Source organism: Ornithorhynchus anatinus, chromosome 3 (genome assembly GCF_004115215.2).
Source record: "Ornithorhynchus anatinus isolate Pmale09 chromosome 3, mOrnAna1.pri.v4, whole genome shotgun sequence".
Classification (NCBI taxonomy): Eukaryota; Metazoa; Chordata; class Mammalia; order Monotremata; family Ornithorhynchidae; genus Ornithorhynchus; species Ornithorhynchus anatinus.
In genome coordinates, this window is record NC_041730.1 from 7,398,609 (window position 1) to 7,424,734 (window position 26,126).

At 57.1% G+C, this 26,126-nt stretch overlaps 2 protein-coding genes across 34 annotated transcripts in view; both read left to right on the forward strand.

The window, feature by feature from the left end:
• The first annotated feature begins 552 nt into the window (after positions 1-552).
• On the forward strand, positions 553-23,945 carry LOC114810334 (basic proline-rich protein-like). Its single transcript, XM_029061692.1, has 4 exons — positions 553-561; positions 4,188-4,385; positions 7,103-7,280; positions 23,689-23,945. The coding sequence occupies exons 1-4, from the start codon at positions 553-555 to the stop codon at positions 23,919-23,921; spliced, it is 618 nt and encodes a 205-aa protein (XP_028917525.1). The 3' UTR covers positions 23,922-23,945.
• NRXN2 (neurexin 2) overlaps positions 23,937-26,126 on the forward strand; it is a 176,888-nt gene continuing 174,698 nt past the window's right edge. For all 33 annotated transcript variants that reach the window (XM_039911367.1, XM_029061746.1, XM_029061768.1 and 30 more), the window contains exon 1: positions 23,937-24,678. In XM_039911367.1, coding sequence (XP_039767301.1) covers positions 23,982-24,678 — 697 coding nt within the window. In that variant the 5' untranslated portion in view covers positions 23,937-23,981. The remainder of the gene's footprint in view (positions 24,679-26,126) is intronic.

Sequence of the window (26,126 nt, forward strand, 5' to 3'; positions counted from 1 at the left end):
GGGCAGGTGGGAGGCAGGGCCGGGCACTGAAGCCGGAACGGGGCGATGCCGGGCAGGGAACCGTCAAGCTGAAACCCTGACCTTTTCTGCCCTTGACGGGCGAAATGCAACAACCGTTAGATCGGGGCTAGGGGGATGGGGAGGGGCCTGGGGAGAGGGGGAGGCGGAGAGACAGGGCTAAGGAGGGGCTGGGACGGATGGAGCTGGAGAGGAGCACGGGGGAGACTGAGTCAGGGGGACAGAGGCCAAAATAGAGGGGGAGACGGAAGGCGAGGATGCCCTTCTCTTCCACTCTGCTCCTTCAGCTCCGTCCCTCATTTCCTTCAGCCGATCCCATCGCCTCCGGCTTCCATTTCTACTCCAAATTCCATTCCCAATCCCCACCCCCTTCCTCCCCCTCCCTCCTCTCCTACCCCCTTAAACTCTCCATTCCTTCCTCTACCCCCTCCCCCTCTACTAACCCCATTCAGGAGTCCTGGGGACCCGGAGGTGTCGAAGGGCGAAAAAGAGGGAACAAGATGCTGGGAGGGGAGGGGAGGGGTGAGGAGCGGAATGGGCGTAGTGAGAAGCAGCGTGGAGTTGTGGATAGAGCACGGCCTGAGAGTCAGAAGGTCATGGGTTCTAATTCCAGCTCCGCCACTCGTCTGCCGTGTGACCTTGGGCAAATCGCATCACTTCTCTGGGCCTCAGTTACCTCATCTGTCAAATGGGGATTGAGACTGTGAGCCGCACGTGGGACAAGGACAATGACAGACCCGATTTGCTAGTATCCACCCCAGCGCTTAGTATAGTGCCTGGCACATGGTAAGCGCTTAACAAATACTATTATTGTTAATAGGGAGCCCGGTGGAGTAGATCTCGGGGAGCAGGATCAGAGGGTGCCGGCTAAGGGTAAGGAGTGAGGTATAAGAGGAAGAGAAGGAGAGGGGAGGGTGCAGATGTGGGGGAAGAAAGATCAGGAATAAGGTGATGAGGAAGGGGCTGGGGGAAGGGAGGTGTGTCTTACTGCCGGAGATTCTCTCCTCAGCTTCCCTACCTCCTCCGTGTGTCTCGGGCTCTTTCCCATCCCTCTGCCTTCCCATCCGTGCTCACTGTCTCCCTGCCGAAGGTTTGAATCTCTGACCCAGGCTATCACATCCCTAGCCCCTTTATTGGAGGACTCCTGAACCCTGCAAGTGTGTGTGTGTTTGTGTGTAAGGGGGAGGGTAAGCTGAGTCACAGGAGGACTTTCCCCAAGGTCCCCAAGGTTATGGACCAAGGTTATCCCCAGGTGGCTCTCCCTCCTGCTGGTCTTGACTTTCCCCTTCTCTCCCCCTCAGCTCTCCCCCAAGACAGACAGACCCAAAGAAACCCAGGTAGGCACCCGTATACGCACACTCTCACACACACACACACACACACACATGCACACACACACTCAACCTAACAAAGGCAGGTCTATATCGGGAAAACGGCCCTGGAGTTCATCCAATTCACACTGGCTAATGAAGAACTGCCTTTGGTAGTACAGACCACAGAACCCAGAGAAGCAAATAAGGGGTCTGGGAATGAATTATTGCCCTGTGTAGACACCGACACACACACACACACACACACACACATCCCAAAATAGACAAATGGTCATACGCCCTCTTGCACTCACACAAACACACCTTCCGTGGGGTCCCACGCCCACAAATACACACACTGATACACACACCCCCCCATCCACTCACACCCACGGTTGAGGATTTGCTGCAATGGACACTAGCATCCGGCCACGTGCTTTTAGGGAGACTCCTCAGTGCTCTTAGGGAAGCTCCTCAACACGGACAAGGGGGAGGCTAAAAGGAACTCGGGATGCTTTAGTGGCTGGGATGGTTCTGGGTGAGAAATCCTCCCTTCCCCTCCACCCCCACCCCTGTGGAACGCAGATATCCCAGATGATTCCTGAGGCCGGCATGGCGGGAACCCCTCCTTTGAACCCCGTGGGATTCCCTGCTCCACGCTAAGGCGCTGCTGGCCATTGGTAGACCGGCAGGCACCGGAAGGGTCACAACGTCCCCCCGGCCTTCACCCCAGACCAACGAACATATTTCCTCTCTCTGGGTTTTCCCTGCCTCTGCCCTCCCCCTTGCCCTCATCCTTCCACCACCCTCTCCAGCTCCGGTTTGCAGGGAAGGAGCCGACTCTTCTTGCGCTTTTAGAGGCCGTCACCGTCCCCCTCACCCCCCAAACCCATCGGCGTTCTCTCTCCCCTCTTTTCTCCAGCGACCTGGTGCAGAAGGCAGGAGAGAAAAGGTCTCTTGGTCGAGTCGGGGGCCAGGCGGCGCCTGGCTACTTTGGGCCTATGAGCCGGGGAAGCTGAGTGACTCAGGAGGAAAAGGGAGAAGCTCTGACTTGGGGGAACTGGTGGAGGTCAAGGGGTCCGGGTTGCTGGGATGGGGCCTCTTATGCGCTATTCCAGGAGGTTCTTTGGGCCTGGGGCATCTGCCTCATCACCCCGTCTCATCACTCCCGAATCACCCTGACTCGCTCCCTTTGCTCTTCCCCCCTCTCCCTGCCCCACATCACTTCTGTATATATCTGTAATTTTATTTAATTATAATGACGTCTGTTTACTTGTATTGACGTCTGTCTCCCCCCAGCCCCCTAACTGTGAGCTCGTTGTGGGCAGGGAAGGTCTCTCTTTATTATTGTGTTGTACTTTCCCAAGGCTTAGTATAGTCCTCTGCACACAGGAAGGGCTCATAATACGACTGAATGCAGAAATTGTTATATTGTACTATCCCAGGTGCTTAGTACAGTGTTCCGCACACAGTAAGTGCTCAATAAATACGACTGACTGCATTAATTGTTATACTGTGCTCTCCCCAGGGAATGCTTCGCCCCAATCATTCATTCAAGCAGCGTGGCTCAGTGAAAAGAGCACGGGCTTGGGAGTCAGATGTCATGGGTTCGAATCCCTCTTCCGCCCCTTGTCAGCTGTGTGACTTTGGGCAAGTCACTTCACTTCTCTGTGCTTCAGTTATCTCATCTGTAAAAGGGGGGGTGAAGACTGTGAGCCCCACGTGGGACAACCTGGTTAACTTGTATCCCGTTTAGCAGCGAGTGTCAGTGGAAAAAGCACGGGCTTGCGAGTCAGAGGTCGCGGGTTCTAGTCCTGGCTCCACCATCTCTGCTTTGCCACTTGTCAGCTGTGTGACTTTGGGCAAGTCACTTCACTTCTCTGTGCTTCAGTTATCTCATCTGTAAAATGGGGATGAAGACTGTGAGCCTCACGTGGGACAACCTGATGACTTTGTATCTGCCCCAGCGCTTAGAACAGTGCTTGGCACATAGTAAGCGCTTAACAGATACCAGCATTATTAGAACAGTGCTTGGCACATAGTAAGAGCTTAACAAATACCATTATCATTATTTTTATTCTTCACTCATATTTATTGTGCGCCTACCGTGTGCAGAGCACTGTACTAAGCACTTAGCACTGTGCTAATAATAATACTAATAATCATAATAATGGTGGTAATAATAATAATGTTGGTGTTTGGTAAGCGCTTACTATTTACAGAGCACTGTTCTAAGCGCTGGGGTAGATACAGGGTCATCAGGTTGTCCCATTTGAGGTTCACAGTCTTCATCCCCATTTTACAGATGAGGGAACTGAGGCCCAGAGAAGTGAAGTTATCTGCCCACAGTCACCCAGCTGCCAAGTGGCAGAGCCGGGCTTCGAACCCACGACCTCTGACTCCCAAGCCCGGGCTCTTTTCACTGAGCCCCGCTGCTTATTTAAGCATTTACTCTGTGCAAAGCACTGTTCTAAGCACTGGGGGGATACAAGGGGGTCAGGTTGTCCCACGCGGGGCTCACAGTTTTAATCCCCATTTTCCAGATGAGGTCTCTGAGGCACCGAGCGACTTGCCCAAAGTCAGCCAGCCGGCAAGCGGCGGAGCGGGGATTAGAACCCATGACCTCTGACTCCCAAGTCCGGCCTCTTTCCGCTGGGCCACGCTGCTTCGACCCAGTGACCTCCAGGCCAATAACCTTGCCTCCCCCCCGCCCCCCACCTGCCTCAGTTACTCCTCAAGTCGCCCCCACCCTCCCACCCCGTGGCCTCTTCCTCCAGGCCGCCCTCCTTCCCCCCTCCCTCCGGGGCCGAGGGAGCCGGCAGAGGGCGCTCTCCTCTCGTCAGAGCCGTTGCCGGGCAGCGGGACGCCGGGCTGGGCGATGCCCACGGAGATGATGCCCACGGAGATGATGCCCACGGAGATGATGCCCACGGAGATGCCCTCATATGCTCCCTGCAGATCCACGGAGGCGACGATCGACCGGACGGGGAGAGCGAGGGGGAGCCGGGGCTGGGAGTCAAGCGATGCCCCGCTTTTAGGGAGAAGCAGCATGGCACGGTGGGTACAGCATTCATTCAATCGTATTTACAATAATAATAATAATAATAATGTTGGTATCATCTGTTAAGCGCTCACTATGTGCAGAGCACTGTTCTAAGCGCAGGGGGAGAGACAGGGGAATCAGGTCGTCCCACGTGGGGCTCCCAGTCTTCATCCCCATTTGACAGATGAGGGAACTGAGGCCCAGAGAAGTGAAGTGACTTGCCCACAGTCACACAGTTGCCAAGTGGCAGAGTCGGGATTAGAACCCATGACCTCTGACTCCCAAGCCCGGGCTCTTTCCGCTGAGCTACGCTGCTTCCCTACTATGTGCAGAGCACTGGACTGAGCGCTTAGAATGGACAATCGGGCAACAGCGAGAGGCCATCCCTGCCCCGCAACGGGCTCACGGTCTAAATGGGGGAGACAGACAACAAAACAAAACAAGTAGTCAGGAGTCAACACCATCAAGATAAATAGATTCATAGATATAGACACGTCATTAACAAAGGAGCACGGGTGTGGGAGTCAGAAGGTCGTGGGTTCTAATTCCGCCTCTGCCACTTGGTTGCTGGGTGACCTTGGGCAAGTCACAACTTCTCTGTGCCTCAGTTCCCTTATCTGTATAGGGGGATTAAGAATGTGAGCCCCGCGCGAGCGGGGACTATGTGCCTCAGTTCCCTTAGCAGCGTGGCTCAGCGGCAAGAGCCCGGGCTTGGGAGTCAGAGGCCGTGGCTTCGAATCCCGGCTCCGCCACTTGTCAGCTGTGTGACTGTGGACAAGTCACTTCACTTCTCTGTGTCTCAGTTCCCTCATCTGTAAAAGGGGGATTAAGACTGTGAGCCTCACGTGGGACCACCTGATTCCCCTGTGTCTACCCCAGCGCTTAGAACAGTGCTCTGCACATAGTAAGCGCTTAACAAATACCAACATCATCATTATTATTATTATAAGGGAGATTAAGACTGTGAGCCCCTTATGGAACAGGGACTATGTCCAATCCAACTATCTTGTATACCGCAGTGCTTAGAACAGTGCCCGGCACAGAGTGAGCACCTAACAAATACCGTTATTATTATTTTTAGGGAGGCCCCGAGGGGGAAAGGAGAGGGAAGCAGCGTAGCTCAATGGAAAGAGCCCGGGCTTGGGAATCAGAGGTTCCAATCCCGACTCTGCCGCTTGTCAGCCGAGTGACTTTGGGCAAGTCACTTCACTTCTCTGGGCCTCGGTTCCCTCATCTGTAAAATGGGGATGAAGACTGTGAGCCCCAAGGGGGACAATCTGATTACCTTGTATCCCCCCCACTGCTTCGTACAGTGCTTGGCAGAGAGTAACAGTTTTACAAATACCATCATTATTATTAAAAAAACTGGGCACGAGCGGGGTTGAGGACTAAGGGATCCAAGGGTGTAGAAGAAGCAGCGTGGCTCAGTGGAAAGAGCCCGGGCTTGGGAGTCAGAGGTCACGGGTTCTAATCCTGGCTCCGCCGCTTGTCAGCTGTATGACTTTGGGCAAGTCACTTCCCTTCTCTGGCCTCAGTTCCCTCATCTGTAAAATGGGGATGAAGACTGTGAGCCCACGTGGGACAACCAACTCCTCTTGTATCCCCCCCGCCCCCAGCGGTTAGAACAGTGCTTGGCACATAGTAAGCACTTAACAAATGCCATTATTATTATTATTCACTGGGCCTCAGTTCCCTCATCTGTAAAATGGGGATGAATAGTGTTGGTATTTATTAAGCGCTTACTATGTGCAGAGCACTGTTCTAAGCGCTGGGGTAGACACAGGGGAATCAGGTTGTCCCACGTGAGGCTCACAGTTAATCCCCATTTTACAGATGAGGGAACCGAGGCCCAGAGAAGTGAAGTGACTTGCCCACAGTCACACAGCTGACAAGTGGCAGAGTCGGGATTCGAACTCCTGACCTCTGACTCCCGCGAGCCCCACGTGGGACCACCTGCTCGCCTCGTCTCCCCCTCCAGCGCTTGGAACAGTGCTTGGCACATAGGAAGCGCTTAACCAGTACCACCATTACTATTATTAATGACTATTAATGTGAGAAGCAGCGTGGCTCAGTGGAAAGAGCACGGGGTTAGGGGTCAGAGGTCCTGGGTTCTAATCCCGGCGTCGCCACCTGTCAGCCGTGTGACTTTGGGCGAGTCACTTCACTTCTCGGGGCCTCAGTTCCCTCATCTGGAAAATGGGGATGAAGACCGGGAGCCTCCCGTGCGGGTCAGCCTGATGACCCTGGATCTCCCCCAGCGCTTAGAACAGTGCTCGGCATCTAGTAAACCTTTCCCAAATACCACCATTATTATTAATAGCACTATTAGGAGGCGGGGTGGAGGGCCGGTGAGCGTGAGCTTGCGGGGCAGGACGCGGGACGCTGGGGTTCAGAGGGCGCGTGGAGAGGGGGGTGCGGAGAGGGCGGGAAAGCGGGTCGCTGCTCTTCGGCCCGATTGGCGGAGCGGGAGGTCGGGCCGCGGGCCGCGGGCCAATGGCGGGGCTTGGGGGGCGGGGCTTGGGAGGGGCGGGGGTCCTGGGGCGGGCGGGGGTCCCGGGGGGGCGGGGCTCCGGGCCCGGGGGCGGGGCCGGGCCGTCAGTCGCTGTTGCAGGGATGCGGCGGCGGGAGCGGCCGCCCTGACTCCCGGCGCATCCTCGGACCTGCACCGCGGCCGGGGGGACCGACCCTCCTCCCCCCGCAGCCGGACCCCCCGCCCCCGCCCCCGCCCCAGCCGGACCCCCCCACCCGCCACCGGCCGGGACCAGGGTCGCAGAGACCCCCCCCAGACATAGAGAGACAGAGAGAGGCGGCCCTCTCACCGCAGCCCCCGGGGCTCGCCGACGCCGGGGACGGGGCGGCCCCAGGCCCCAGGCCCCCTCCCCTCCAGCCCCCCGCGCCCCCAGAGCCAGGTATGGGGGTGGGGGCTGCGGAGAGGGGCGTGGGGGGGGGAAACCGAGGCGGGGGCGGGGGGAGGTCGAGGCTGGGTGGGATGAAGGAGGAGGGGGGAGGTGGGGGGACTGATGTCGGGGGACCGCAAAGGGGAGGCCGTCGCTGAGGAGGTCGGAGGGGCCGGAGGCCGGGGAGTGGTTTTGGACGGGGTCGGGAAGGCCGGGGAGGGCCGGGTTGGGCATCGGGGGGGGGTGGTCCGGGGGCGCCCCCAGGGCTGGTTGTGAGGTGGGGGGGGGCCCGAGGACTGGTTGGGAGAGGATTGGAAAGGGTAGAGGGATCTGGGAGGTGATTAGGCAGGGGGGTTCCCAGCCTAGACTGGGGAGGGGGTTTGAAGAGGGGGTGGACGTCGACAGCCTGCGGGGGGTGGTCCCCTCATTCCGTGCTACCCCAGTGATGGGGGGGGGGAAGGGCTGGAGGGGGCTGAGCGGCTTCGGGGAAGCTGCAGCGGTGGGAGGGGGGGAGAAACCAGTGAGACACTGGGATCGGTGGGAGGGGCGATTGTAATTGTAACTGGTCGGGGAGGAAGACGGAGGGCCGAAGAGCAGGAGGAGGAAAAGAGGGGGGAGAGTCGGAAGGGGCGCCTGGGGGTGGCGGGGGGAATTGGGGCTAACCCAGAAAACCGGAGGGTTCCTGGGGGAGGTTCGGCAAGGGGAAAAGAGGTTACGGATGGGGGAGGGGGAGGCCGAGGGGAAGGGAAAGATGCTAGAGAGGATTCGGGCTACACTGGGAAAAGGAGAGGCGCGAAGGGGACTGGGATGGGAAGACCGGGGTTCCCACGAGGAGGAGGAGGAGGAGGAGGAGGGAGGGCAGGGGGAGCCTGGTCGGGACGGGGCCCCGGGGGCGAGGGCAGGAACCCAGAAAGAACTAGGGCTTCCATGTGTGGAGGAGGAGGAGGAAAAAGAGGAGAAGGAGGAGGAGGAGGAGGAGGAGGAGGAGGAGGGTTGCCGGGGGAGGGAGGGAGAGGAACCGGAGCCGGGAGGGGATGAGCCTCGTCTGCCCCCAAGGCCCGAACCCGGCCGCCCGCCGAGCCTGGAGCGGGGGGCGGTGGGTGTGTGCCGGGAGAGGCGGCGGGCGCGCCGTCATCCCCGTCCCTCCTGCCCGCGGAGGGTGAGGACAGAGGGGGGCGGCCGCTTGGGTCTGCCGGAGTCGGCGTGGGGAGCCGAGTGGATCGGCGGGGTGGGATGCGGGGGACCGAGCCCTAGCTCTGCAGATCAGGGAGGCGGGTCAGCCCGGCCGGTCCCGCCACAGGCTGGGGGCCCTGCGGCCTGCAATCTGGTCCTCTCCCTTCCTCGGGGGGGAGAGGGGGGGGCTGCGCGTCTCTGTGTGTGTGTGTGTGTGTGTGTGTGTGTGCGTGCGTGTATGGGGGGAGGGAAAAGGGGGGGGGTCTTCATCTCTCTGCTCCAATTCAGGGTGACTCCCGAGGCTCTCTCCGACCGGTCTGGGGTTAGCTTCCCGGGCGCATCCTTGTTCCAGCGCTATTTGATCGGCTCCCCTTCTTCTTCCCCGCCCGATCGGGGCAGGGGTGCGCCCCGGGCCCGGTCCTCTGCAGCCCGGGGAGGGGGCAGGGGCGGCGAGGGGCGGGGGGGGAGAGGTCACCTGCCATTCCCAGCCGCCCCGTCCCCCGCCCCTCTCCCAGCCCTCCGTGGGGAGGCCGGGGCCCGGCAGAGAACCCAGGCGTCCGAGGCTGGAGGGAACCGGGGCCCCGGCGGGTGGTGGGGGGAAGGTGAGAGAGAGGAGGGAGAGGACGGGAAGCTTTCTGCTCCGCCCGAGGAAACGTCCCCGCTCCCTGGGAGAGGAAGAGAGACAGAACGGGAGGGCCCGCGAGTTATTGCCCCCTCTGCCCCTGCTGCCGCTGCCGCAGGTTGGTGACTTTGGGGTGGGGGGCTAGAAGTCCCTCTTTGGATTGGGTTTTCTCTCTGCTCTGTTGCCCCCCTTGCTCTCCCCGGTGCCCACCCCCGCATGCTATGGCCCCCTCGAGCCGCCCCCCGCATCTGCCTCCCGAAGGCGTCTCCCCCACCCCCACCCCCACCCCCTCCCCTCCTCCCCATCCCCTTTCTCCCTCCCCCCGGGGGGAGGGGGCTCTCTGGTCTTTAGGTCTTCTCCACTGGGGCCCCACCCCTGGAAACTCCCAGAATCCTCTTCAGCGCCCGAGGGATGCTGAGGACGAAGGATGAGGGGCCGGGGGGGGGGGGGGGGGGTTCTCTCTCGGGGGTACCCAGAGGGAGGGAAACCCTGGTGGGGGAGGGGGATGGACAGTTGTTAGAAGGTGGGAAGACCCCGGGGACTCTTTTACACTAATTTAGGCGCAGTTCTATGACACGCTCACACTGACATATCACACCTGCCACTACACACACTCAGACGCAAATCTAACCCACACGCTGACACTGATACCCATGCACGGTGACACACACACACTCCCACACACACCCCAATGCACAATACTCACCGCGTCGCACACCTCCCACACTTCCCCAACACACACCTCACCCCGCTCCGGGCCCACCTCCCCCCTACACATCTTCCATCTATACTCCCTCAGCTCGTAGACACACACAAACACTCATCGCACCCGCTTTCGGTCTCCAGTCCCACACCCCGCCTGCCCCCTGCGATGCAAACTATTCACGTTACACACCACATTTCCCTCCATTATCTCCATCTCCTTGTCTTCCTCTCCTCCTGCTCCTCTCTCGCTTCCTCCTCCTCCTCCGACTTTACCTCCTCTTCCTCCTTCTTCTCCTTCTCCTTTTCCTTCTGCCCCCTCTCCTCCTCTGCGGCTTTTGTGACTGCCTGCTGTGTGCAGAGCGCTGTACTAGACGCTTCTCTACAGTAGACGTCAAACTGTCCTATGGCGGTTTAAAGAATAACGGAGACTATTCAGCAGACTCAAATTGACAAATATACAGAATATACAATAGGTAAAAGGGTAAGATAAGGTACAGCGGATAAAAAAACCCCAGTTAATTTGTTCATTAATTAATCGCCAAGTTAATAAACGGATGATACACCCGAGAACCAACGTGGCTGTCCCGAACAGAAAAAGGTGGGAGGGGTGGGATTAGTCAGAGAAGGCTTCTTGGAGGAGGTGGCTTTTTAGGAGGGCCCTGAAGGAGTCCCTCCCCCAGTACACATCTTTGTGGCACCATATCCACACACCTACACAGCCCCTGCTCCAAAACCCTCTCAACACCCACTCAACAACCCACTCAACATCCGGTCATTCCTATACTTTCCTGTGTTTGACCTAATTATCTAGGACCTACCCCAGCGCTTAGTACAGGGCTTGGCACATAGTAAGCGCTTTACAAATACCACAGTAGGATAAGAAATTCTATTCATTCCCTCTGATGAACTGCACACCACCCAAAATAGCCCCCACCTTATTCTTGCTCCTCAGACAGACTCTCTCTCTCTCTCTCTCACACACACACACACAAACGCACACTGAATATACCTCCCGTATATATACTTATGTTCCATTTTCTCTATACTCCAAACACACACACACACACGCACACACTCTCAGAATATACTTCCTGAATATTCCAAATGTTCCATTTGTTTTATAGTCCAAATACAAACACACATACATGAATAAACTTCCTGTATATGCACTTGTGTTCTATTTGCTCTACATTCCAAACATACATGCACAAATACACCTCCTGTTTATACACTTATGTTCCATGCAGCCTGTATTCCACATACACCCACATACACACTCAAAATACACTTCTTGTGAATACATTTATATTCCATTCACTCTACATTCTATACAGGCACTCAGAATACACCTCTTGAGATTACACTTATATTCCACTCACTCTACACTCAGTACACACATACACACTCTCAGAATATGGGAAGCAGCATGGCTGAGTGGATAGAGCACAAGCCTGGGAGTCAGAAGGACCTGGGTTCTAATCCCAGGTCCGCCACTTGTCTGCTGTGTGAACTTGGGCAAGTCACTTCGCCCCTCTGTACCTTAGTTGCCTCATCTGTAAAATGAGGATTAAGACTGTGAGCCCCATGTGGGACACAGGCCGTGTTGAACCCTATTACCTTATATCTACCCCAGTGTTTAGAACAGTTCCTGGCACATAGTAAGTGCTTAACTAATACCATTTAAAAAATACACCTCATGTGTACTTACGTTCCATTCGCTCTGATTTCTGTATACATACATTCACACACACACACTCATTCAGAATAACCTTCTTGTGTATACATTCCACTCATTCCCCCCTCCGCCCCCACCCCCGACACTCACCTCTCCTATCTCCTGATCTATCTCCCATCCGTGCCTAACCCCGATCAGGGCACCTACATGGTCGATTGATCCATAATTTCATTCTTTGTTGAGTTGGTGTGTTGTACAGTGTTGCCCCTCACCCACACCCTCACTCACTTCAGGCATTCCTGAAAAACACACACAACTGCTAACTCACCAGCTTCAGCAAAGTCCTGCACCCTCCTGGAGGAAACCCAGATCAGCCACACCCTTATTCCTCCTCCTCTTCCTCGGGTGGACATTTTCCCCCCACACAAGCTCTTCCCCACTCACCTCCATCCCACCCACATCCCACCCACAGCCCCATACCCCCAGTCAGCACCCAGACAGGCTCCAGCCTAGGGACACCCCATTCACACGTTGTTATATTGTACTTTCTAAACGATTAGTAGAGTGCTCTGCACACGGTAAATGCTCAATAAACACAATTGACTGACTCAATAATAATAATAATTGTGGTATAATAATAATTATGGTGTTTGTTAAACGCTTACTATGTGCCAGGCACTGTATTAAGCGCTGGAGTGGATACAAGCAAATCAGGTTGAACACAGTTCCTGTCCCACGTAGGGCTCACAGTCTCGATCCCCATTTTACAGATGAGGTAACTGAAGCACGGAGAAGTAATTTGCTCAAGGTCACCCTTACCGCCTTGACTCCTTCCCCCTGAACTCATCCAGCCACATCTTGTCCACATGAAATCCCCCAACACACCTCGGCACCCCTTCTTCCATATTCGCACCAACCCTTATAGCACACCCTCTTTGCACCCCTTGAGACACCTCTCCGCTCTCCTCCTGCTTCCTTCATTTAGTGGGATTTACTGAGCATCCACTTAAGGTCAAGCACTGCATTAAGCACCGGGGGAGAATACAATAAAGGATGAAGAATAATAATAATGTTGTTATTTGTTAAGCGCTTACTATGTGCCGAGCACTGTTCTAAGCGCTGGGGTAGACACAGGGGAATCAGGTTGTCCACGTGGGGCTCACAGTCTTAATCCCCATTTTACAGATGAGGTAACAGAGGCACGGAGAAGTTAAGTGACTTGCCCAAAGTCACCCAGCTGACAAGTGGACGAGCCGGGATTCGAACCCATGACCTCTGACTCCAAAGCCCGTGCTCTTTCCACTGAGTCACGCTGCTTCTCTAAAAGACAGGTCCCTGGCCATCAGGGGGCCTCTGATCTAAAATAGTAATAATAAATTATGGTACTTTCATTCATTCAACTGCATTTATTGAGCACTTATTGTGTGCAGAGCACTGTACTAGGCGCTTGGAAAGTACAATTTGGCAACAGAGACAATCCCTACCCAACAACGGGCTCACAGTCTAGAAGGGGGAGACAGACAACCAAACGAAACAACTAGACAGGTATCAGTACCCTCAAAATAGATAAATAGAATTATAGATATATACTTGTTAAGTGCTTACTATGTGCCAAGCAATGTTCTAAGAAGTGGGGTAGATACAAGTTAATCAGGTTGGACACAGTCCTTGTCCCACATGGGGCTTACAGTCTTACATTTTACAGAGGAGGGCACTGAGGCCCAGAGAAGTTAGTGACTTGGCCAAAGTCACACAGGAGACATGTAGCAGAGCCGGGATTAAAACCCAGGTCCTTCTGACTCCCAGATTCATGCTCTAGCCGCTAAGCTCCACTGCTTCTCTGTAGTTGTGACCCATGCTAAAAGAGGTGTCCAATGCTCTGACACTCTCCAGCACCCTCTACCATGGAGTCATTCACTCTCATCTGTCTCTTCTTGATCAATCTTATTTCTTGAGCGCTGACACTTCACTAAGCACTTGGGAGATTTGTTAGATACAGTCCATGCCCTCAGGGAGTTTACAGTCTCGTGGGAGGAAGCAGACATTAAAATAAACTGCAGAAAGGGAGAAGCAATAGAGTATAAATACACATAGGTAAGTGCAAGGAGGGGCGGGCCGGTGAGTGCGAGCGCTTAGATAACACAAAAGTGATGATATTATAATAATAATCATAACGATGGTATTTGTTAAGTGCTTATTATGTGCCAAACACTGTTCTAAGAGCTTGGGTAGACACAGGTAATCAGATTGTCCCACGTGGGGCTTACAGTCTTAATCCCCCTTTTCCAGATGAGGTAACTGAGGACCAGAGAAGTGAAGTGACTCACCCAAAGTCACACAGCTGACAAGTGGCGGAGCCGGGATTAGAACCCACGACTTCTGACTCCCAAGCCCGTGCTCCTTCCACTAAGCCACGCTGCTTCGGGGAGGGAAATTGAGTGGGGAGAGGAGAGATTAATCAAGGGAGGCCTCTTGGAGGAGATGTGATTTCAGAAAGGCTGTGAAGATGGGGAGGTCAATGGTCTGCCAGAGGTGAAGGGGGAGGGAGGTCCAGGCAGAAGGAAGGGCGTGAGCAAGTGGTTCGTTGTGAGGGAGGGGAGAACAAGGTCTGGGGATGGTATACACAACTCCCCTTCACCCTCTTGCCATCTATGGACCCATAGGTTCGGGGACCCAGTGAAAAAAGACACAATTAAATTTAATCTCTATTCCTTCCCCTCCCGACTTTACCTCCGGCTTCTCTTGTAGCCTAGTGGAAAGAGACCAGAACTGGGAGTCAGGAGACCCCGGTTCTAATGCCAGCTCCGCTACTGACTTGCCGTGTGACCTCGGGCAAGTCATTTAACTTCTCTGGACCTCAGTTTCCTCATCAGCAAAATGGGGATGAGATCGTTTGCTCTCCCTTGCTCTTAGACATCGGGTGCAGTGTGGGACGGGGACTGTGTCTAACCTGATTTTCTGTATCTACCCTGGCACTCAGCACAGTGCTTCGGTACCTACTAGGTGCTTAAGAAATAATGTAACTGTTAAAATCATCATTACCCCTTCCTCTTTACACCACCTACATGCTGCAGAATCAATCGATCAGTGATATCCACTGAGCACTTACTATGGGTAGGAAACCGTACTAAGCATTTGGGAGAGTACAACAGAGTTGGCGGAGATGTTCCCTGCCCACAACTAGCTGACAGTCTAGAGGGGACCAGTAATCTCTCCTTTAAGCCCCTAACCCTCAGTCTTGGGCTCCGGAGTTTTCACCCTCCTCGTCCTTCTTCCCTACTTCTTTCCCCTCCTCTGCTTATACCTTCACTCTCTCCTCCTTCTTCTTGTCCTCCTCTCTCCTTCCTTTGGTAGCTTGGGCCATCTGATGGTTTGGGGAGAGTGGCTGGAGGTGGGTGGTCAGTCAGTTAATTGTACTTATGGAGCGCTTATTATGAGCACTGCAGTGTACTAAATGCTTGGGAGAGTACAATATAGCAATGAACAGACCCATTCCCTTGGCCACAAGGAGTCTACAGTCTAGAGGGGAAGACAGCTATTAATAGACATCAATAAACGACGGATATGGCGAAGTGTTGTAGAACTGGGGTGGGGGTTGAATAAAGGGAATAAAAGTAAGAACCTATCCCTCTCTCTGTCTCCCTGATCTCCCAGTTTAGCATGGCTAAGGGTGGAAGGGGGCTAGTCCCCCCATCCTCCACCTCTTCTGAACCACCCCCTTCTCTGAGGACAGGAGGGTGAGAAGGGACCCAGGCATCCTGCCCCTCATCCCTTACCCTGGCACTCTCAATGGGTTTTGGGGAGGATCCCAGTGTCTCACTCTCAGCTGGCACTGGAGGTTGTTGGCATGTGGAGGGCCCCAGGGAGAGTTAGTGATGCCGGGGGGGGGGCAGGGTGATGTCAGCAGAGGGTGGGGCTGAAGGGGGGGGGCAGGAGGAGGGTGAGGGCCGCAGCTGTCAGGAGCTCGGGTGACCTGTGGGGAAGGATGCTCCCCGTGGAGAGGGGGCAACGCACGGGCACGGCCGCAGCCCGGCCTTCCAAGGGAGCGACTCCAGGAGCTCAGTAGTGAGCAAGGGCAGGGCGGGAAGTGGGGGCTGGGGGTCCCCGCTCTGCTCTAAATTGGCCGGGCAGTTCTCTGATGCCTCTGGGTTTGCAAAAGGCTCGGCCAGGGAGATGGAGGGAGGCAAATGGATCGCCCTGGGTGGGCACTGGAGCACAAGAGAAGCGGATGGCATAATGGATAGAGCCCGGGAGTCAGAAGGTCACGGGTTCTAATTCCGGCTCTGCCACTTGTCTGCTGTGTGACCTTGGGCAAGTTACTTCACTTCTCTATGCCTCAGTTCCCTCATCTGTAAAATGGGGATTGAGGCTGTGAGGCCCCACACGGGATGGAGACTGTGTCCAGCTCGATCTCCTTGTATCCAGCCCTTAGTATGGTGCCTGGTACATTGTGAGCCCTTAACAAATACCACCATCATCATCATCACATGCCCGGATGGTGCCCAGGCCGCCACAGAAGTGGCACTGGATCCCCTGGCTTCACCGGGGCTCAGACAGGGCAGCTTGTCCCTCCCTCGCCTTTGCAGCATTCCTGAAGATCTTCAGAGTCTTCATCCCCCCTCCCTGGGGGCATGGCGGAGACCAACAGCCCCAAGGCCCAGCCTGGTCAGCACTAGCTGGTGGCCCAGAGCCTAGGGCAGTGATCGGGCCTGGTAGCCAGGTCCAAGATACAGGACTGATTTGCAGGGAGCTGGGTACTTAATAATTATGATACTTAAGTGCTTACTATGTGCCAAGCACTGTTCTAGACACCCCCTTTTCCTCTGCTCCTCCTCCCCTCCCCATCGCCCCTATTCCCTCCCTCTGCTCTACCCCCCTCCCCGCCCCACAGCACTTGTGTCTATTTGTACATATTTATTATTCTATTTATTTTATTCATGATGTGTATATATCTATAATTCTATTTATCTATTTTGATACTATCGATGCCTGTCTACTTGTTTTGTTTTGTTGTCTGTCTCCCCCCCTTCTAGACTGAGCCCGTTGTTGGGTAGGGATTGACTCTATCTGTTGCTGAATTGTACTTTCCAAGCGCTTACTACAGTGCTCTGCAGACAGCAAGCGCTCAGTAATTACGATTGAATGAATGAATGAATGAATACAAGTTAATCAGATTGGACACATGGGGCTCACACTCTTAACCCCCATTTTAAAGATGAGGTAACTGAGGCTCAGAGAAGCGAAGTGACTTGCCCGAGGTCACACAGCAGGTATCTGTTGCCGATCTGTCCATTCCAAGCCCTTAGTACAGTGCTCTGCACATAGTAAGCGCTCAATAAATACGACTGAATGAATGAATGGTGGAGCTGGGATTGGAACCCAGGCCCTTCCGACCCCCAGGCCTGTGCTCTGCCCACTGGACCGCACTGCTTCCCATGGAGAGGACACGAACCGTGGAGTGGACAGAGAGAGGCAATGCAGCGGGCGGTGAGAGGCAGTGTATTGGATAGTGAGAGGCGGTGCAAGGGGCCACATGCGGCGGGATTGAAGGCAGCAGGAGGCAGTGCCGCAGGCAGTGAGACCCAGTGCAACAAGGAGAGGAGGGCCCCACTGGATCTGCAGGGGACAGCCCAGCAAGGACTGCCCCAGTGGGGCCCTGGAGCTGCAGCAAGGACCAGGCCACCTCCCGGCCCACTCCCCTGCCTGCCATCACTGCACCAGGTTGCTGTGTCCACCGCACAGACTCTCTTGCTGCATCCCGCGTGTGAAGGCTGTGGCCGAGGGAAACCCCCTGGATCCAGGCTGAGCAATAGTCCCTGAGGGATCCAGCCCCCCAGAAAGCTGTGGGAGCTCCTAAGACACTGGAACAGATGCTAGGGGAGGCCACTGGATTGCAGAGTACACTCACCTCATAGGAGTGGACCTCGGAGAGCCGCAGTGGGCCAGTGACCAGGAGAACATTCTCTCCCAGGATTTGCAGTGAATGACGAGGCAGAAACCCCTTCCCGGACCTTCCAGCAAAGGCCAGATTAATTCATTCAATCATATTTATTGAGCGCTTACCGTGTGCGAAGCACTGTACTTTTGAAAGTACGGTATTCATTCATTCATTCAGTAGTATTTATTGAGCGCTTACTATGTGCAGAGCACCGTACTAAGTGCTTGGAATGTACAATTCGGCAACAGATAGAGACAATCCCAGCCCAGTGAAGGGCTAACGGTCTAATCCGGGGAGACAGACGGACAAAAACAAGACAACATAATCACGATAAATAGAACAACAAACAGACACGATCCCGTCCACAATGACCTCCCAGTCCAGAGATGAACATACTGCATCCATAACTAGGGCTGATGACAGTAGACAGTGCAGGGTGGGCGGTGTGGGGAAAGGGACCCTCTCTGGATCAGGGCCCCTCCCTGGACCAGGCTGGTTGGAGGCCCTGTAGGTGGGCTGCGGTGGGGCGCTTAGTACAGTGTTCTGCACAACGGTAAGCTCTCAATAATTACGGCCGAATGAATGAAAAGGACCCCATGGGCCTGAGGGTTTCTGGGCGGGCGAGCTGGGACGCCGATTGGGCGCTGCAGCGCGAACTGGACGCTGCAGTGGGGACCAGAGTCTGGCCCGTGGCTTCCAGTGCAGCCAGTGACCGATGTGTCTTCGGAGGCTGAGGGGGGCAGTGATGAGACAAGAGAGTAAGGATCCGGTGAAGTCACTGGTTTGGATTGGCTGGTGGTAGCCAAGGAAGCCGCCTCTGGATCCTATTTGTGCCGAAGCCTCCTGGCCTGGTTGGGGCCGGAGTAGAAAGGGTCACTATCCCTTCTGGGAGAGCAGAAGAGACCGGAAGGGGGAGATGGATCCTGGGGTCCCGGGAGAGGAATGGAGTTACGTACATATCTGTAATTCGTTTACTTATATAAACGTCCATCTCTCCCTCTAGACTGTAAGATCGTTGTGGGCAGGGAATGTGTCCGTTTATTGTTATGTTGTACTCTCCCAAGTGCTCGGTACAGTGCCCTGCACGCAGTAAGCGCTCAATAAATACCACTGAATGAACGAACGGGGTTCCCGGTTTGGGGGCAGCTGGGGGCCGGGAGAGTGAAGGCCGAGGGCGGAGGGGCCTGGGTTCCAGAAGGAAGATCCAGAAGCCGGGAGAGAGGGAAGAGAAGGGCTGGGGAGGCCGCGAGGCTCCGGAGCAGTATCTGGAAGAAGGCTGGTGCTGTGTCCCATTTTCTGCCGTGATGCAGGAGCCCTGGGCCGAGCCGGGTGAAGGCAGGGGGTTCCTCAGCGGGCGTCTCTACCCCTGGACCTCTGGCCCTGCCTGCTGGCTGAGCCTTGCCCTGGCTCAGGCCCCAGCACGGGTCCTGACACACACTCTGGCCCCGTCACGGGCCCCGGTGCAAGTCCCAGATCAGGCCCCAGCTCAGACCCCAGCCTAGCCCTAGCCAGGCTCAGGCTCGCTCAGGCCCCGGCCTCAGCCCCAGCTCAGCCTCAGGTCCCAGAGCAGACTCAGGCCCTGGCACGGCCCCGGGCGCGGACCCTGACGGTGGCCCTGAAACTGTCTGCTCCTGCGGAGCCCGGGGGTGGGCAGAATGAGCAATGAGGAGGGGGGAGAAGGGCCGCTGGAGGAGGAGCAGGGGCACCTGTCATTTATTTATACTAATGTCTGTCTCCCCCTTTAGACAACAAGCTCGTTGTGTGTCTGTTATACTGTACATCCCCAAGTGCTTGGTACAGTGCTCTGCACCCAGTAAGTGCTCAATTAATATGATTGACTGACTCACTGGCTGACTGACCCACACGGTCCCAACCCCTGGCCCAGAATCCAGGGGGACCGCACCCTAAGATGGCCTCCTTCCCTTGGCCTCTGCCCAGACCCTCATGGTCTCAGGCCGGGCCCTGGCACCCCTGTCTCCGGTCTTGGTAACGCACACTCACACACCCTTTCCCTCAAGGGAATCGCCACAAAACCCCACAACCCTTCCTCCACAAAGAGGCACACACATACACACACATACACACACGCACACTCATATTCACGGCTCTCTGCCCCCTTGCCCCCACCCCCCTCCCACTTACGAATGGCCAGTCTCGCACCCACTGGATGCCCTTACACCCCCACCCCACAACACACACAATTATGCATAAACTTGTGGGCAGGGAATGTGTCTGCTTATTACTCTGTTGTACTCTCTCAAATGCTTAATGCAGTGTTCTGCACACCGTAAGCACTCAATAGATACGATGGAATGCATGTCTCCTCCACCCGCACTTCTGAACCCCATCACCCCATCACCCCATCACCCCTTCCACCCCACACCCTCCTACAGGCTGGCGAACAAGGGAAGGGAGAGGGGCTGGTGACAGTGGAATGGAAACTGATAAAGCAACAGCAGCCCTCGAAGCTCGAGACCCTCCCCTTGCCGTTCCTTCGGTTCCCACCAGATCAACCCCGCCTGGGATCAAAATTTCCCCCTCTAGACTGCAAGCTCGTTGTGGGCAGAGAATATATCTGTAGGGATTTGTGTCCTACTCTCCCAAGAGCGTAGTACAGTGCTCTATATACAGTGAGCAGTCAATTAATGCAACTGTTTGATTTCCCCTCCTTTCACTTATGCAGACAGAGCATTCCCAGAAATGATAGAGCGGCATGGTGCGGTGGACAGAGCATGTGCCTGGGAGTCAGAAGGTCGTGGATTCTAATCCCTACTCTGCCACTTGCCTGCTGTTTGACTTTGGGCAAGCCACTTCACTTCTCTGTGTCTCAGTTACCTCATCTGTAAAATGGGGATTGAGACCCATTTGGGCCCCATGTGGGACAGGGATTGTGTCCCACCTGATTTGCCTGTATCCCCCCCCAGCGCTTAGTACAGTGTCTGGCACACTGTATGCACTTAAATGACCCAGTTATTATTAATATTATTATTTTTATTAATAAATCCTGTTCCCCAGCCCCAGTCTGCCCCTCACCCCTCCAAACCCCTATGCCTGGCCCCTCTAGCTCCTGCTCTCCGATTCAAATTCACCTCTTCTCCCAGGACCCAGGCTCCTGGCCCCCCGCACTGCCCCCAGCCCACACCTCTCGTCTCCGTCCCTCCCCCCGGATTCGTCCCTGAGTCGAGGGTCACCCCTCACTCCACCCCCTCTGACACCGCCCCAGCGTCTGGATCCTCTGCCCATCTCCTCCAGGCTCCGGAAGTTTAGGAGACTTTGTCCCGGAGTTCCTCTACCTCCAGCCTGTTGAGTCTTAACCCGCCCCCGCCCAGTCCTCCCCCTGACACTCGCGGGGGCTGGGGGAGGGACGTCCGAGCCCCCCACCCCGACACGGAGCCCCTCCTCCTCCTCGCCCCTGCCCCGCCCCTCCCCGAGCCGGGACGTGTGGACAGCAGCACGAAATCCCATTCCCTCGGCCAGCGGAAATCGATAGCTAATTAATTCCCTCCCAAAATAGAGTCTGGAGGGGGGAGGGCAGAGAGAGTGAGGCAGAGACAGAGAGACAGAGGCAGGGAGAGACCCGCGGAGGGAGACTGACAGGCAGACAGACAGACAGACAGAGGGCTGCCGAGACAGTGAAGGAAAGGAAGCGGGTTTGGAGGCGACCGGCAGAGAAGGGAAAAATGTTTTTCTCTCCCAAACTCCCAACAGCCTCCCCCTCCCCTGGGGGGGGGGGTCCATCGGTCCCCCCCGTGGCCACCCTTGCCTGGCCGGGACGCTGCCCCTCCCCTCTCCCTAGAGTGAGGGGGGCCGGGAGGGCCGAGGGCGTCAATCAGTCGGGGAGCAGGTGCTGCATTTAATTTGATTGGCTAATTAGCCCGCGCATGTTAATTATCCCCCATTACCCAATGAGGAGCCGCAAACGAAAAGACTATATATAACCCAGTCGTCTAGGGAGAGGGGGTTGGGGTCAGCGGGGGCAGAGAAGTGGGGTTACGGAATTTTGGGGGGGCTGGGGTGGCGTGGAGGACACCTGGACGGAGGGTGGGGAGAGGTGGAGGCAGGTGATGTCCGGGGATTGTGAAATTGGGGGTGGGGGAGAGACGGGGGGGCAGCTCAGAGTCACGTGAGCCGTGACCCCCAGAGAAGGAGGGGGGTCGGGTCGCCAGGGCGGGCAAAGGCCCAAGAGAGAAAAAGCAGCCGAGGGAGGAGGTGGGGGTGGTATTAGGGGACTCACTCTGGGGGACCCAGCCCTGGGCCGGGCTGTGAGAGAGATGACTAAGGTGGCATGGAGTGGGCAGGGGCAGGCGTGCCCTTTTTTTGGTGTGTGTGTGGGAAACCAGATGTAATTAAGATCTCCCTCCCTTTCCTCTCCCTCTTATCCCCAAATCCTTTTCTGTCTGTGTCCCTCTTTCCCTCTCCCCCGTCCCCCTCCTTCTTTCTCTGTATATCCTGTTCTCCCATAATTCCTTCGCTTTCTCCTTTTCTGCCATCTCTCTGTGTCTCGTTCGATCCCTAGTGTTTGTCCCCTTTTTCCACTCTTGAGTTCCTCGGTCTTTCTCCTTTCCCTCTCTCTCTCTCCCCCCCGCTTCCCCCCGGCTCTGCCCCATCTCCGTCTCTCCCGGTCTCCTCCCTCCTTCGAATTCCCAGCCTCTCCCTCCCTCCCCAAAATAAAATCGATGCAATATTCAGGAGGGTTGTTGGATATAAATAATTACGACTCGGAGTTTAACGAGATGCAAATTCCCCTCCCCGGTGTGGGGTATAAATTGCTCTCTGACAGCCCGTTACAAGGGTAATCATTTCAGAAAGGCAATTTTATGCAAATGAACTTTCTTTCCTAATGGTTCGGTGTCTTAGCCAGGGCTGGGGGTGGCGGGGGGAACTGGGGCTGACTCTGGGGGGATTCTGGAGGCCTGGAGCCCGGATCTGGGCGGGGAGAGGGATTTAGAGGAGGGGGAGGAGCTGCTGGAGCCTGCGCCCGGATCGAGGGAGGAGGGGGCGTCATAGGAGGGGAAGGGTCTGGGGAGGCAGGATCCAGGAAGAGAGAGGGGTCTTGAAGGAGGCCGCGGGGGAGGGGGGAGGTCGCTGGAGGCCAGCCCCTTTAATTCTGGAGAGGTGTCGACTTGACCGGACGGTAGTGGAGATGCGGAGGCAGACACACACCGGGGCTTGGGTGGGGAGGGCCCCGGGGAGCCCCCGGGCATCGGGGGGCCGGACGCCCGGGTCCACCTGCTTACCTTCCCCCTTTTCCCAAGCTGGTTACCCGGTGAGGCCATTGACGAATCGGCATTTAATTAATCGCGATGAATTATTTAACGGCTTCATTATCCAGCGTCAGGGGCTGATGAGAGCTGGCGGGCGCGGGCCCGGGAGGGGAGAGGGAGGGAGGGAGGAAGAAGGGAGGGAGGGTCGGGCCGAGGTGGGCCGACACTTCTTGGGGCTGACCTTGGGGCGGGGTGCGGGGAGGAGGCGGGACTGGGGCCTGCCCTCCGGACAGCGGGACGATTTGGGGTTCTGGTTGGGGCGGGCGAATCTGGAGCCGGGACCCCTTGGTGAGAGCCATGCTGGGGTTGGGGGAGGGGCTGCTCCTTCCCTTCGCGCTGTCCCCATCTTCCCTTTCTCCGGACCCACGTGGCTGGTCCCCAGGGGCCCCCCGGATCAGTCACTCGATCCTATTTATGGAGCGCCTACTGTGTGCAGTGCACTGGACCGAGCCCTGGGGAGAGTCTTCAGAGGAGAGCCGGTGAGGTGTGTGTATGAGGAGGGGCTCTCGGCCCCCACTGAGATCTTCACTTCCTCCTCCGCCACCTGGTCAGGATCTTGGCTGGCATCTCCCGCTCCTGGCCCTCCTCGCTCCAACCCCCGGGTGACAGGCGGGGAAACCGAGGCAGGCCGGGTCACCGGCCTGGAGGAAGTCAGGACCTCTCTGCCTCGCTCCAAGCGCCCTTCTGTCTCCGGCCGGTGCCCCATCCCGGCTTGCCTGTCCTGGGCTCCAACGGCACGTCGGTTCCCCCAGTCTCTAGCCCCCTCTGACGACCCCGTCTCCTCTCTGTCCCTCCCTCTCTCTGTGTCTCTCTCTCTCTGTCTCTTCGTGTCTCGCTCTGTCTCTCTCTTTGTGTGGCTCTGTCTCTCCGTCTCTCTCTGCCTCTGTCCCTGTCTGTCTCTCGGTCTCTCCGTCTGTCTCTTTCTGTCTGACTCTCTGTCTGACTCTGTCTCTGTCTCTCTGTCTCTGACTCTCTCTCTCTGACTGTCCCTCTCTGTGACTCTCTCTGTGTCTCTCTCTCTCTGCGTCCGTCCGTTTCCACAGGCTGCCGTCCGGAGAGAAGAGGTCCCCGCCCGGCCCCTCGCGGATCCCGGGGAAGGGGCGCCTCGGCGGGCCCCTCCTCCGTCCCGCCCTCCGCGCCCCCCGAAGCCTGGTCGGTGGCCCCGGGGCCCCAGCCATGGCACCGTGACCCCCCCCCCACACCCCCGTCCGGCCCGGAGCCCGAGGGCGCCGCGGGGGAGCCGCCCCCTCCCAGCCCCATGCGCCTGCGGCTCTGAAGCCGAGGGGCCGGGGGCCGAGGGGTCCGGGGGTCCGGGGGCCTGGGTCCGGCGTCGGGCATGGCGCCCTGGAGCCGTCTGCTGGCCCTGGCCTTGCTGGTGGCGGGCGCGGGGGGCCTGGAGTTCGGCGGGGCGCCGGGCCAGTGGGCCCGCTACGCCGGCTGGACGGGCGCGGCGGCCGGCGGCCAGCTGAGCTTCAGCCTGAGGACCAACGCCAGCCGGGCGCTGATCCTCTACCTGGACGACGGCGGCGACTGCGACTTCTTGGAGCTGCTGCTGGTGGACGGGCGGCTCCGCCTGCGCTTCACGCTGTCCTGCGCCGAGCCCGCCACCCTGCACCCGGAGACCCTCGTGGCCGACGACCGCTGGCACATGGTGCTGCTGACCCGCGACGCCCGCCGCACGGCCCTGGCGGTGGACGGCGAGGCCCGCGCCGCCGAGGTCCGCTCCAAACGGCGGGAGATGGTGGTGGGCAGCGACCTCTTCGTCGGGGGCGTCCCGCCGGACGTGCGCCTCTCCGCCCTGACCCTCAGCACCGTCAAGTACGAGCCGCCCTTCCGCGGCCTGCTGGCCAACCTCAAGCTGGGCGAGCGGCCGCCGGCCCTGCTGGGCAGCCAGGGGCTCGGCGGGGTCGGGGCCGAGCCCCTCTGCGCCGGCCGGAACCCCTGTGCCAACGGCGGGCTCTGCGCCGTGCTGGCCGGGGAGGTCAGCTGCGACTGCAGTCACACCGGTTTCGGCGGAAAGTTCTGCAGCGAAGGTGAGCCCGGGGCGGGGGGGGGGGCGGGATCCCCTCCTCCCCCACCCCACCTAGCCGCGGCCCGCTGCCGGGGGTCCACCGGGCCCGCCGCGACGCCCCTACCCTTCCCTCCCCGGCTAGGCCTCCCCGGGGCGGCGCCCCTCGAAGCGGCGGGCCGGGCCGGGGCCCGGGAGGTGGGAGGTTTCGGCGGGGAGTGGGTGGCGATCGTATGATGACGTTGGTATTTGTTAAGCGCTCGCCGTGTGCAGGGCGCCGTTCTAAGCGCTGGGGTAGAAACCGGGTAAGCGGGTCGGCCCACGCGAGGCTCACGGTCTCGATCCCCGCTTTACAGATGAGGTCACTGAGGGACAGAGAAGTTAAGTGACTTGCCCACAGTCACGCAGCTGACAAGCGGCGGAGCCGGGATCGTATCTGACCGCTTACCGTGTGCAGAGCACCGCGCTGAGCGCTTGGGAGAGTACTCACAGTAAACACGTTCCCTGCCCGTGCGGGTTTTCAGACTAGTGCGTGCGAGTATGGGGGTGCCCGCACTTACACTCACCGAGGCCGGAAAGGTGGAAGGTCGTGGGGGCGAGGGTGTGTCGATCGTATCTGACCGCTTACCGTGTGCAGAGCACTGTACTAAGCGCTTGGGGGAGTACTCACAATAAACGGTCACATTCCCTGCCCACAGTGAGTCTACGGTCTAATGTGCGTGCGTGTGGGGGCCAGCACCTACACTCGTCGATGGCAGAAGGGTGGAAGGTTTTGGTGGGAAGTGTGTGTCGATCGTATTTGAGTGCTTACCGCGTGCAGAGCACTGTACTAAGCGCTTGGAGGAGTACTAACAATAAGTGGGCATATTTCCTGCTCACATGGGGTTTCAGTCTTGTGTGTGTGTGTGTGCCTGCCCGTGCCTACGCTCACTGATGCCAGGAAGATGGAAGGTTTCGGTGGGAACTCTGTGTGAGAGTGTATGTGCGTGTGTGTATGTATCGTGTTTTCGAGCGCTTACTGTGTGCAGAGCATTGTGCTAAGTGGTTGTGCATTACAGCAGTAAACAGACACACTCCCTGCCCACTATGAGTTTATAGCCTACTGCCCCCTGTGTCCCCGTAAGCAGAAAGTTGGCTCTTGGGAAGAGGACAGAGAGTCTTGCCATTAGAGATCGACGGCTGGGGTAGAGAAAGTGGTTCCTTTTTTTTTTTTGGAGGAGGGAGGGTTAATTTTTTAAAATGGCATATGTTAAGCACTTAGTATGTGCCAGGCATTGTACTAAGCTCTGGGGTAAATACAGGTTAAGCAGGTGGTTCACAGTCTATGCTCCACATGGGGCTCACCGTCTTAATCCCCATCTTTCAGGTGAGTCACAGAGAAATTGAGTGATTTGCACAAGGTCACACGGCAAACACGGAGCAGGGCTTAGAACCCAGGTCCTTCTGACTCCCAGGCCCCATGCTCTATCCACT

Bases quoted from the DNA above. Each gene is read 5' to 3' on its own strand.
- LOC114810334 (XM_029061692.1), top strand. The intron at 4,386-7,102 runs GTGGGTACAGCA...CCCCCGCCCCAG, and splicing joins GGGAGAAGCAGCATGGCACG to CCGGACCCCCCCACCCGCCA. The intron at 7,281-23,688 runs GTATGGGGGTGG...CCGTTTCCACAG, and splicing joins CCCCGCGCCCCCAGAGCCAG to GCTGCCGTCCGGAGAGAAGA.